Here is a 14,101-nt window from a genome sequence, read left to right on the forward strand (position 1 = left end):
CTTGAGATTAAATACCTCACCTTTAAGCTCTTGTTTTTCTTTTTCAAGCCATTTGGTACCCTCCGGAGCAATCCATCTAAAGTACGTACAGCCGAATCCTTCATCCAAGTAGAAAGGACAAGCAACAAAATCACGGCCAGGATCGATGTCACTCCAATCTGTATTAATCTCAACTTCATAACCACAATCACAAAGCTCTTCAATAGAATGCTCCTGTGACATCTACGGAACACATATGATATAGTAACATAAGTAAACATTCAAAAATAATATTAACATTTATAAATTGAGAATAATACTAACATAATACTTTATGTTACCTTCAAAATCAATTAATTAAAACAAGAATGATGGAGTTTGGATACAATGAAGTAGGGAAATGATAGAGTTATTTATAGAACATAATAACAATAATTATTTTCAACTTCATAACGAATTTTTTTCAATTTTACAACGGCTAGTTTAAATCATACAAAAAAGTCAATAAAAGTCAAACCAGGTCAAGGGTCAAGTCGACATTATGGTTTGACCAGTCAACCATTAAGTAGCTGTTAATAAATAACAACGACTTCACCCTTGACTAATTTTTTGACCATTTGTTTTAATTCGCTGTTAGTAAAAGCGAGTATACACTAGGCCTACTAAAGACACTTATTTTGAAAAAAAAATTTGAATAAAACTTGTTTTTTGAATAAATTTATTAAATCATCTTATTTTTTAAAAATTTTCCCAAATATACAAGGCCCAATAGCCTGTTACACAAATCTGGGCTTTGACTTAATATGAAAGTGGCAACTAATCGTAGGGTAGATGTACCCTCATCCACTATATAATCTACTTTACAAACACTTGAAAAATTGTCTCCAATCCTAAACCCTAATCTGTATTTCCTCTCCTTCTCTGTTCATCAAGTTTTTTCAGATCTAAGATTAAGATTAAGAAATGGTGGAAACATCGGGAAATGATGATTGTTATTGTCGCCCCAGTCTTACAAGCATCTTCATTAGATGTCTTATTTGTGGTGATTGACACATCTGATCCTTACTATTCTTCAATTTCTTTTTATCCTGTTTTCTTAATGAGATATGATGATGATTTTATCCATAAACATTTTCTGAATTCCATTGATGAATTCTTTACATCATGCACTACCATCTGATCTCTCTCTTTTGCTAGTATCATATTTTGAACTATCAAATTTCATCGAATTTATTTTGATTTTTCTGTAATTTTTTTGCAATCAATGATGTAAACTTTCCGACACTATACTGAGTTAATATCAATGATTAATTCGTATAATATTCACCATCTTTCGGCTGAGATTGCATTAAAACTCTTTAAATTTTGAAGTAATTTGCCCGAGGTATCTGGTGCCTGAACTTTGGTTGTATAACAGTAGTCCGGCACTTCGTTTGTAGGGCGTAGATCGATAACAGATCTTGCGACACAGATTGCTTGATTGAATCACAAGCTTTCCGTTACTTATTTCTCTGTTTACATTTATTAATTTGAAGTTAAATTAAATAGAAATGGGGCTGGAGTTTGGCTCTTCGGCTTTCATTACTAGTGCCATAGAGATGAATGTAGCTCCCTAAATCAAGATATGATTTGGCTCAGCTTTGAACTAAATTCTGCTTTTGAATCTTAGTTAGCAGAAATTACTGATGGGCTGGAACACTTTTTACTCGTTTTTATAAATTGATTTACAATGTTAAGTTGCAATAAATGTTCAACACAATGGTTTATTTCTTTTGATTTCTAATTATCAATGATAAGAAAATTCAATTATTATTTAGGGCATTTAATATATAGAATTTGTTTTTTGTAGTGTAATACAATATTTTGTAGTGTAACACATAAATAGCCGTAGCAAAATCAATACACAAAGTTCTTAGCCCACAATCTATTAAATTTACTACCAGATTATGAGCTTCTATATACATGGAATTAATAATCACAAAGTTATTTGATTATAACCAAAAGCAGCCAAGCAGGGGAAATTTTTATATCTTGCTTTTAGCAAAACCAATTTCCTTATCTCAATCTAGCAAGAAAATGACACTAATCATCACACCTTTTAAGTTTTATGAACTACTCATAAATTTTTCACCTTTCTTGTCAATTTAAATCCACAATTTGTGTAATTCAACCAAAAGACCCAATAAAAATAAACAAAAAATAAATACTTAAATTATGAGATTCTACACTTGAGATTTGAAAGGCCGACGGCAGAAACGTTAACTGTTGGGAGTTGGGACTTACGGTTCCGTGGATGGATATGGAGACTAAAAATTAGAAAGAAACTATAAATAAAAGCAAGAAATAAGCAAGAAACAAGCATAAAACTATATATATATATTAGTGCTTCTCTTGAGAACAAAAATTTAGGGATTGCACTTTTTTAAATAAAGAGAAGCACTAATATATATATATATATATATAAATTGGGAATTGGGCCGCTAGAAAGAATTATAAATTGGGCCTTCTCATATATTAATGCAGGTTTTGGTTTACGGTTTTTACTAGATCGGAATTTTTTTCGGTCCGATCTGATTTGAAAATTTTAAAACCTAGACCAGACTGAAAATCGTAATTTTTTTAAAAAAAATCGAACCAGACCATTTAGACCGTAGATCAGACCAAATACTTAAACTACGATTTGGTCGAATTTGGTGTACGGTTTATACCAAATTCTGTTCAGCCCTATATACAAGTACAGTAATCCTTATCAAAAGAAAATTTACATAAGCTCTATCAGCAATCAGATCAAATTGATTGGTGAAATTCAAGCGTTAGTAGGAAAGAGAAAAATTAGTAAGAAAGTTATTCATAGGCGATCACAAAACATAAACAATAGCAATTTATAGGTGTTCAAAAGAGACTCCGGATCAGAAATTAATACGATCTTATAACATAATTCGATTTGATCCGACTTAAAAATGACTTACAATTATGAAAATATGAACGTGAAATCCGATTTCAAACCGATCTGAAGCATATAATTTGAAATTAAACCGATGACTTAAATGAACATCTCTAAGCATCACTTTATATCATCAGTAAGACAAAACACAACCAATCACACAAAACATGACATAATCAAATCAACACTTAATAGCATCAATAAAAAGAAAAGCTCATCAACTGTTGACAAAGGAAAAAGAAATTTGTAACCTGTAAATTTTAATACAATGAGGGACCTTAGTTAGGACTGTTGGAACAATCAAGTTGAGATTTAGAACGGACTTAAATTTTTGGGTTTGGAACAAAAAGTTGGAAAAATCATTGGGTCTTGGTCTATAGAGTCAGACTCAACTCCAATATGTTCATTAGATTTGTTTAGGACTTAAACTCCCTAAAGAGTTGCGCAAATTTGAAATCTTTAAGTTAAAAAATTAAAAAAAATAAATCAAATAATCTAACTTTCAAACTTATCCCAAAAGTAAGCGTGAAATTTCCAAACTTGAGGTTTGGGGCTGTTCGCAGTTACTAACTGCGAACAGGTCAAAAAAGACAAAAATAGTTGTTAGCAGTTACTAACTACTAACAGCTATTTAACCTGTTTTGACCTGTTCGCAGTTAGTAACTGCGAATAGTATGCTCCACAAAAACAGGTCAAATTGCTGTTCACAGTTACCAACTGAGAACAACTATTTTGTCTTTTTTGACCTATTCGCAGTTACCAACTGCGAACAGCCCCAAACCACAGGTTTGGAAATTTCACGCTTATTTTTGAAATAAGTTTGAAAGTTGGATTATTTGGTTCATTTATTTGATTTTTTAACTTAAAGATTTCAAATTTTCAAGAGTTGCCTCACTTGTTATAGACCCAATGTATTACATATCCTGAAATGAATTCGAAACTCATTTTTAATCTATTTTAAACTCTCTTCTATTTGCTTTATTTGTCCCATTTGATTTTTCAACATTATACATCAATCACTCTTATTATAGGATTTGTTCTTAATTTATAAGTTACAATATAATCATTTGAAATCTTGTTTCATTTGTCTTCGTCTTACTGTAAATTTTATTAATATTAACTTTTATAATTTTTACTCAAGCAAAATTAAAGATATTTAAAATTTAAAATGTGCCTTGGCAAATGTGCCAAAACCAAAATAAACAGAATAAGAGGGAATTATTTAATTGGACTAAATTTAGAATTAAATATAATAAATTTATAAACTTAAGTCTCTTGGAGAGACGTCTCTCAGACCCAACCCATTAAAACTTAATCTCCACTTATTGTATTTTTGATGTCCACTTACATTATCCTTAATGCCTACTTATCATATCATTAATTTCTACTTATAATATCTTAAATGTCTACTTATATAATTTTTTATGCCTACTTATAAAATTTCAAAAAAATATAATAGGCTGGCTCATTTAGAGATAGTCTTTCAAAGAGACCGTCTCTCACAAGAATTTGTGTATTTTTTAATATTAATTAGATCTTTAAGATGTAATAAACTTAAAGAGAACCGTCTTTCACAAAAATTTATGTATTTTTTAGTGTTAATTAGATCTTTAAGATGTAATAAACTTAAAGTGTGAACAATTAAACTAAGATCTATTTATGGCCCATTACAGACTCATGATTTATCAGACTTGGTGTTAGATTTGGGTTCAAAGTTTTTAAGATCTCAAGGGTAGGAGTCCAAAAAACTAGTGAGTCTGGGATTGTGGAAAATTTGAAAAAAATAAGATTATTTAACAACTTAATTTTAAAAATAAGCTCTGTGAAAACTTATTTCCCAAAATAAGCGTTCGTACATCCAAGCTTAGCCTCGGGAAGAGTCGCTGTTAGTAACAGCGAAAGTGAAAAAAAAAAAATTAAAAGCCCAAAGTCGCTGTTAGTAACAGCGACTTAAAAAAAAAATTTAAAAGCCCAAAGTCGCTGTTACTAACAGCGACTTAAAAAAAAAATTTTTTTTTTTGTTAGTAACAGCGACTTAATGCGTTTTAAGTTTTCAGCTCACCTCAAAGTCGCTGTTACTGGGTGGTTAAGGTTTTTTATTAAATGTTTAATGTTTTAGTACACTAATAAACCATGCATTTTTTTGTTGTATTTTAATTTATTGCTTATATATGTCTGCATTTCTAAAATTGTTCATTTTATCTTTCAGGTTGTCTGATATATGAAATCTTTGCTGGTATGAAGCTTAACAAGATAGAAGAACTCCGAAATACTTCATCAATTCCAAAGGTATCACATATTTTCTATGTATGATGTCATTTTATGTTATAGTCAAATTCTTTAAAATAGCTACAAAATTTAATTGTTAGTAAGCACGATTTTCTTACATATGCAAAATTATGATGAATTGGCTACTTGGTCCTCAAGATGACAACAATTCTTTTTGTATGTCTTTTTATTATTGTTCTTTCAGTCGTTGATTTCAGATTATCAGAGATTATTGAGTTCTATGCCGTCCAAGAGATTAAATACTTCCAAGCTTATTGAAAATAGTGGTAAGTTTTGAAAAGTTTCTAGTACCAAGGTTATGATTTCTCTGATCCTTTTACTTTATTCAAGGAGGAATTACACATCTCATTCTCTCCATATGCAATCCTAGAACTCTATCTATTGGACAAGTTCATTCATGCCGATACAAGCATGTACAAATGGCCCCATCTTAGTATTTCCCTTTCTAAAATGTAGGTTACGCTGCTGCACAAACTTGGTCATGTCAAATGGGACATGTTGCTGTTACTAACAGCGACTAAAAAAAAAAAAATTTTTTTTTAAAGTCGCTGTTAGTAACAGCGACTAAAAAAAAAAAAATTTTTTTTTAAAGTCGCTGTTAGTAACAGCGACTTTGGGCTTTTAAATTTTTTTTAAGTCACTGTTACTAACAGCGACTTTGGGCTTTTAATTTTTTTTTCACTTTCGCTGTTACTAACAGCGACTCTTCCCGAGGCTAGGCTTGGATGTACGGACGCTTATTTTGGGAAATAAGTTTTTACGGAGCTTATTTTGGGAAATAAATGGTCTAATTGTCTTAGTTTTTTCAAATTCTCGGGTTTGTGTATGGTTGACTCAACTCAAGCCCAAACTTATTTGGTTCATAAACTCATAATGTCTTATTTACACCTTTAAAAGAAAAATAATGCAAAAGTTAAATCATTAAAGGATAAACGAAAGATCGAACATTTAGAAGAAAAAGTTATTTAAATGTCGAATCTTTAAAGGATAAATGAAAGTCTTATGTTTAAAAGATAACCACCTAATATCTAAAAAAACAAAGATAACCATCTAAAGATAAAACCTTTAGAATCAAATTCTCCAAAATATAATAATCAGTTCGTCTTGTATAAAACCGTCTAATCATGAAATGCACCCATGCAATTAGTACATTTCTTTAATTGATCACTTTAAAATTGTAAGCCAGTGATAGCTTTCACACACCAAATTTATACGGTCAACCCAATAAAATACTCTCTTTTATTCTACTCATTAGTCTTATTTATTTTTTGTCACTATTCACTTATCACTCGCAATTTGTGCTTCTATTTTACTCTTAATCTATAAGTTAAAATATAATCATGTGGGATCTTGTTTGACTCGTGTCAATACAAAAATTATTAATATCAACAGTTTTTGATTTTTAATTATAAAAAATTAGAGATATTAATGATTAAAATATTATCTCGACAAATATAAAAAACAAAATGAGACTAATAATTTGAATATGAGGTAGTATTATCACTATGAGGATGTTTCATTTAAGTATTTGTCAAAAACAAAGACGAATGGTCAATTATTCTGTTAAAGAAGGCAACGCATGAAAAATATTGAACGTTAGGTGGACAAATTGTGCACCATTGAAACCGTTCAAAGACGAAAATTATTGGTAGAGAATTATACACCTTACAATTTGGGTTCCACGACTTTACTAGTTACTAATTTCCAAAGCAATATTTCAACCATCCTAAATTCCCAATAATTGATGTTAGGCTATTTGAATTAAATCAGAAAAATTTAAATTCGAGTTAATTTTTTTTATTGATTTTATGTAAAGAAAATGTCTCTACAAATAAAAGACATAGATTAATTAATCTTTGAGTAGATGGTAAGAAATTAAATCCTTATCACATAATTTTCAACCACACTAAATCATCTCATAATTCGTAAGTATAACCTATTGACTTTAATTAAAAATACAAATAAAAAAAAACACCCCATCTAACATATATATATATATATATATATATATATATATATATATATATATATATATATATATATATATATAATACCTTAAAGTCCACCTATAACTGAACAAATACTTTTACAACTTAATGATTAGAGGTGTTTGAAAACGATTTGATAATCTAATATTTATTTGACCTTGTAATCGAATTTAATTTAATCCGATTTTTAACACGCATTTATAAATAATTAAAAACCAACATAAATGCAACACTTGATATTTAACCGATCCAAAAACAATTCAATGACCACCTAATAGATAACAAATTATATGTAGCATATATTTTAACACATTTCTCTAACCCCATCAAAGAAGCATAACCCACCTAAAACACTATGTCTTCTTCGCCCTTCATATCAAGTAATTCCAACCTCAAACCCAAACCCAAACCCGAATCCCCACTTTCAAAACCGATCAATTCCCGTGGTGGTGATGGGGATGGTGTTAGAAGCGTGACCATGGTCGATAGTAAAGATGTACTTAAAAACTGCCTACACGTTTACGAGGTAGGAAGATGACAACGATTTTCAAAATTTCACAAAAGTAGCATGGAGTTTCAAAATTTTATTTTATTTGAATATAGATATGCTTAGAGCATCAATAATGATGATCTCTTTTTGGGTCTCATGACCATACAAGGGAAAAAAAATAATAAAAATAGTGATCTTTTATTAGGTGGGTTGGGGAATAGATCACCAAAGGTCTTCACATGACCCATTCAAGTGAACGGTCACTCAATTTTTTTTCAAAAAAATTGCCACGTGTCGCATTCTTATTGGTCCATGAAAACCAGCAGCTCCCCTCTGGACTCCCTGACACGCGTGTCATCTACCAAATCCACATGGCTGCTTTTGATTGGTTGCCAAAAATAGCTGTTTAATGTAAATGACGGCTATTTTCGGATTTAATTAATTTTTTATTTTTAAAAAAAAATTATACCAACGGTCATATTTTTTCGAGATCTATAAAATGAGATCCATATTGATATTTTTTGACATAATTTTATATTTACATATTTTCTCTACTTTTTTTGTTAAAAAAATACCAAAATAATCATTTCAATAATCCCCAAAAAAAATATAGATTCAAATAACCCAAATTATGGAAGAAAACCAAGTAAAAAAAACCAAGAAAAAAATTTTATAACAATCAAAGTGCTCAAATTCAGTATCAAAATCCTCAATTTTCTCAAAATACTCCAAATTCTTCTTAATATATTCCTCAAAATATCCCAAATTCTCAAACTATGTTTCACCACCATTATCAATCTCACAATGTCGACTCTAATATTAATAACTATTCAACTCTGATAAGGGGTGAAAGTTTAGACGAAAATGAGATGGAGTATGATGATGATGATGATGATGAAAACGAAGGAAATGATCAAGATGATCAATATGGTGAAGATGGAGGAAATTTTGTTCATCATTTTGATGCTAGTCTCTACATCCAACCATCATTTCAAGATCTACTTTCACAATTTGGTTCACCACCGAACTTCACTCAATTGGTTCAACCATCTCAACAGCATCCTAATGATGAAGCCCCTATACCTTGAAAGAAAAGTTGGGATTTGATTGAAGATATTGCTCTCATATGTTCAATCATAAACAGAAGTACAGATCCAATTGTGAGCACCAAACAAAAGATAAGAGTGAGGTGGCAAAAAGTTAAGGAAGCTTATGAAGCAGCGAGGATGGAACGACCCCATCTGATCCCACGAAGAACCGCCGACATGCTTAAATGTTGTTGGGGTAGAGTTGCTCCAGCATGTTTGAAGTGGTCTGGAAGTTATGACGAGACTCTTAGGAGGAAGAAGAGTGGCATGAGAGAAGAAGATATGCTCAAAGAAGCGCATTTAATCCATCAAAGAAAACACGGTAACTTTAACTTGATTGAGCAATGGAAAATTTTAAAAAAGTATAACAAGTGGAAGCAAGTGGTAAAAAGTAATCAAGGATAACGATTGGATCAACAACCAACTGGTGGTGTTAGTAGTGAAAGTAGTGGGAAAAGATCAAGGACGAAAAAAGATTTTGAAACACCAACAAGTGAACCTTAAGGAGGATCAACTACTTGCCCCAAGGGTGTGAAGAAGGCAAAGACTTGCATGACTGGAAAAATGATTGCAGATCAATCAATTCAAGCTTTGAGTGCATTTGGAGAGAGTCCTTGACTTAATTCAGAAATAATCAAGGAGAAGACAGAACTTCAAAAACAAAAAGAAGCCCGAAAACAAAAACAACTTCAACTGGAAGAATATCGAATGAATTGAAAGATCTATCAAACATTAAGCAAAAAGGAAACTCTTCAGCCATGGGAAGCTGATATGAGGGTTCAACTTGGACAATACTTTCAGAATTACAATCGTCAATAGATGATTTAATTATGTAATGTCTTAATTATGTTTTAATTATGTATTGTTTTTAATGATGGTTTAATAATGTAATGTTTTAAAATGATGTTTTAATTATGTAATGTCTTAAAAAGATGTTTTATTTATGTAAGGTTTTCATGCATTAGTCTTCTCCTTTCCATCACCTTTTGGCATGCATTAGTCTTTTCCTTTCCATCACCTTTTGGCATGCATTAGTCTTTTCCTTTCCATCACCTTTTGGCATGCATTAGTCTTTTACTTTCCATCACCTTTTGGCATGCATTAGTCTTCTCATTTTCATCACCTTTTGGCATGCATTAGTCTCCTTATTTCCATCACCTTTTGGCATGCATTAGTCTTTTCCTTTTCATCACCTTTTGGCATGCATTAGTCTTCTCATTTCCATCGCCTTTTGACATGCATAATATTATATATATGCACATCCACATTCAATTGGATGTATAACTTCAAAATGAGTTTTTCTAAATTCAATTTTGCCTCATCTACTTCAAGTTCTTCATCTTCTGACGAAGAGAATGAACTAATAGATAATATGGTTGATTATTCCTTTCAATACGCTATTCCTCCTATTGTTTCAACACTACAACCAAGGGTGAGAACCAACAAAAAATGTCAAATTCAAAGAGACCATTCAAAAGGTCATTCCCAACTATTTAATGATTATTTCGCTGAAAATCCTACATATTCTTCTCGATTGTTTCGACGTAGGTTTAGGATGAAGAAACATGTATTTTTACGGATAATGAAAGCTGTCTCCAACAGTGATCCATGGTTCACTACCAACAGTGATGCAACTAATAGAAAAGGTCTAAGTGCTTTACAAAAGTGTACTGCAGCTCTTCTTATGCTAGCATACGGGGTGGCTGATCATGACTTATGGATATGACATGCCTTTTTTGGGATGCCAGGTTCATATAATGATCTCAACGTGCTATATCGATCACCTCTTTTAGTTGATTTGTTTGAAGGAAAGGCACCACCTGTCAATTTCACGGTGAATGGAAATCAATACGGCATAGCTTACTATCTCACTGATGGAATTTATCTTAAATGGGCTACTTTTATTCAGTCTATTACTGAACCACAAACAGCAAAAGCAAGATTATTTACCCAACATCAAGAAGCAGCAATAAAGGATGTGGAGCGAGCATTTGGGGTGTTGCGAGCTCAATTTGCAATAATTAGAAAGCCCTCACTTGCTTGGGATGAAGAATCCTCTCTGATATAATTACTTATTGTATAATTATGCATAATATGATAGTGGAAAATGAAAGAGATACATAAAATCGCCCAAAAGGTCAATCGGAAGGTACAAGTGGATTAAATGATGACTTTGAGTATTACACGGATAGAATTGTCGATATCAACCGATACTTGGTAAATAAGGATGATGTTGAAGATCGACAAACACATTTATCCTTAAAAGATGTCTTGATTGAAAATATCTGGCAAAAGTTTGGAGGGAACAACAATTAATGTATCATTTAAAATTTTAGTTTTTTAATTTGTGTATTTATTTTATGTATGCGCATTGTAATCTTTATTTGAAGTTAATGAATTTTCCTTAATTATTATTAATGTCTATATTTATATTTATGAAAAAATATTAGTTTTATTAAAAGAATAATTTTTTTAAATTATCTAACAGTAGATCTATTTTAATCAAATAAAAAATTATATTAACTTTGTACATGAAAATATTATTATAAAAAAATAAAGATAAATGTTAGATAAATTAAGTGAGATAAATTATGGTGGGTAGAAAAAAAGTAAGAAAGAGAGGATGATGACCTTTTAAAAGAGGTTATTGTTACTAAAATTAGGTTGAAAGATGAACTTTTAAAAGAGAGAAAAATTGTGAAATTATAAGATGCCATTTTTTTGGATCATGAGTAAGGATGCTCTTAATAAACGTTTCTTATCAAATTAGTAATACTCCTATTTTTTTTCTATTTACTTTTACTTTATTTGTAGTATGATTAGCAATCAAGATGATTTTATTTTTTAATTTTTGGTTTGTAAAATGGTTTACTTGAATTTTTACATTGAAAAATATATTTTTCTTAAATAAAGTTAATAAGTTTAAAAATTTCTTCGTTTAAATTATAAGGGACGTAGAAATTAGAAGAATTATTGCAATTGATATGGTTGTTTGCATTCAGATTGTTAAGGAACCATCTCAACCATCAACTTAAGCCGATGGTAGAAGCCCCAGAATATATATTATATACTCTAACACGCCCCTCACACAAGAGCCTATTGGGCTAGAAGTGTGGATGCAACACCGGACCTCTTCATACCTGGTGCTATATTCCACTTTAAATGTGGGATGGTTGAGATTTAAACCCGTAACCTCTTGTCACGTAGGCTTCTGATACCATGTTAAGGAACCATCTCAACCAAAAATATAAGCTGATGGTTGAGACCCCAGAATATGTTATACACTCTAACACTAACTAGTAAGCGAATTTTAAAAGGTAATGTTAAGATTTTAATTGATTGCAATAAATTGTTGTTTGAATAATCTTGAAAATTTCTTTTTAACAAAAAATATTGTCACATAGGATATTGTTTGCAAATTTTTTTTGAAAAAAATACACAAAAGAGTAGATTATTTTTTGCATCATTCTGATTGGATTTAATTAATTTAGAATACACATAAATTACAAATTATGAATATAATTGACTATGATAAAAGATTTTCAGATCATATAGTTGTAATGCTTTTCTTTTTAAATAAACTATCATTTTTGGATGCAATTATTATTTAAGAAATTAAGGATGTCAATCGACTGGGAGTAAGAGCTGTTCAATGGGTCACTTTTAAACAGGTCATTAACGAGTCAGGTTGATAATGGGTCGAATTATTATCGGACTTTGATGAAGGGTCGGATTGAGTCATCATTGGGCCTCGTTGCCATAAATATATTCACACTTTTTTAGAAAGTTTTTACAGCTCGTCTTGTATGAGACCGTCTCACCATGAGACAGTCTCACCATGAGACAGTTTTATATAATAGCCTATTTTTTAATTGATTATTTTAAGATTATAAATAATCGTTTTAAGTTTATGAGTAATCACTCTAACACTACAAAAGTGATTATATTAAAATTATAAGTGATCACTTTAACGTTATAAGTGATTATTTTAAGACAAAAAATATATATTGGGTCATCCCAATAGAGATGATCTCACCAAGAAATTGTCTCATTTAAGAATTAGTAAAGTTTTTAAATTTTATGATGTACTTTTTAAACAGGTTGGGACGAGTCCTGTCTAAACGGGCTTTTATCCGACTTAACCCAATCAGATCAATAGCTCTTGCAATAAGATTGTCATTTGTCCATTTATAGGAAAGTTTTAAAATTGTATGATGTCTCAAGTAAGTCGTGCAATAAAATTAGTCTAAGGGGATGTTTAAAATAACAAGCCAATAAAAAAAGGTTCATATTCGTTGACTTAATTCTAAAATTTTAATTTTTAAACATAATTGTGAATAAGTGTATACGGTAGTAGTACAAGACTACTATAATTTTATTGCCATCTTTTTCATTTTATCGACACCTTCTAATGAAATTACGAATTTGCTTCTGCACTTAAAACTTGTTTAACAAATGTAAATCGCACTTAATAACACTATTATCACTTTAAAAACATTAAATTTAAAGTTTGAACGTAATCCTAACATTTTTATCGCGACTCTATATATATTGAATTTTCAGAGGCGTCTTTGTAAAATATACGAATTCAAACACGGTATTATCTCTTTAAAAACTCTCTAAAAACTGTAACATCTCTCTAAAACTCTCTAAAAACACTACGTTAACTTAAACAAGCTAAAAGTGTACATCGAACAACAATGGCGAACCAAAACGAGCATGATAACGATTTGTGCGACCAGACTAGGGGGAGTCGCACTATTTGTGCGACTCCCCCTGGGTCTGGTTGCACATTTTGTGCGACTGGGTTGTTTTTATTTTTTTTATTTTTTTTGAAAAATTATTCTTTTTATTTATTATAATTATTTTTGAAGTTATTATTATTTATTAAATATTATAGTAAATTATTTTATTTTATTATATATTTATATATATTTTTGTGTTTAGTTAAATTATTTATTTATGTTATTTTAGTTTAATTTATTTTATATATGTATTTTATTTAGTAAAATTTTTTATTTCATATTTTTGTATTGATATTGTTAATATATTGAAATTTGAATTATTAAATTAATTGATATTGTTAATATATTAAATAGTTTAATCTTTTAATTATTATGAATAAATTTATATTTGCAGGAAACTATGGATTGGATTGATGTTATAGGTGACGCAATTGCATGTCCTCTTTTACGACGTGCAATGAGTTTGGAAATGGAAACGCATAGAGATCAATATGCACGCGTGTATCAATCAGCAGAGTTGGTGGAGCATGCTATATACATAATTGGTGCCCATAGCAAAGGACCCGCCCCGTACTTTC

At 30.4% G+C, this 14,101-nt stretch overlaps 2 protein-coding genes and 3 non-coding genes across 5 annotated transcripts; all 5 read left to right on the forward strand.

Moving 5' to 3' along the window:
- Nucleotides 1-957: 957 nt before the first annotated feature.
- Nucleotides 958-1,041, forward strand: LOC130814389 (small nucleolar RNA U31b). The gene has a single exon (XR_009042410.1). It is a non-coding gene; the product is annotated as a small nucleolar RNA U31b (small nucleolar RNA).
- Nucleotides 1,042-1,078: 37 nt separating this feature from the next.
- On the forward strand, nt 1,079-1,165 carry LOC130814375 (small nucleolar RNA Z195/SNORD33/SNORD32 family). Its single transcript, XR_009042402.1, has one exon. It is a non-coding gene; the product is annotated as a small nucleolar RNA Z195/SNORD33/SNORD32 family (small nucleolar RNA).
- A 70-nt stretch (nt 1,166-1,235) lies between these two features.
- Nucleotides 1,236-1,327, forward strand: LOC130814376 (small nucleolar RNA Z196/R39/R59 family). Its single transcript, XR_009042403.1, has one exon. It is a non-coding gene; the product is annotated as a small nucleolar RNA Z196/R39/R59 family (small nucleolar RNA).
- A 7,232-nt stretch (nt 1,328-8,559) lies between these two features.
- On the forward strand, nt 8,560-9,183 carry LOC130813515 (uncharacterized). Its single transcript, XM_057679354.1, has 2 exons — nt 8,560-8,730; nt 8,782-9,183. Exons 1-2 carry the CDS (start codon nt 8,560-8,562, stop codon nt 9,181-9,183), a joined length of 573 nt encoding a protein of 190 aa, XP_057535337.1.
- Nucleotides 9,184-10,069: 886 nt separating this feature from the next.
- LOC130813516 (uncharacterized) lies at nt 10,070-10,846 on the forward strand. Its single transcript, XM_057679355.1, has 2 exons — nt 10,070-10,445; nt 10,527-10,846. Exons 1-2 carry the CDS (start codon nt 10,070-10,072, stop codon nt 10,844-10,846), a joined length of 696 nt encoding a protein of 231 aa, XP_057535338.1.
- The last annotated feature ends 3,255 nt before the right edge of the window (nt 10,847-14,101 follow it).

Source organism: Amaranthus tricolor, chromosome 5, assembly GCF_026212465.1.
Source record: "Amaranthus tricolor cultivar Red isolate AtriRed21 chromosome 5, ASM2621246v1, whole genome shotgun sequence".
Lineage (NCBI taxonomy): Eukaryota > Viridiplantae > Streptophyta > Magnoliopsida > Caryophyllales > Amaranthaceae > Amaranthus > Amaranthus tricolor.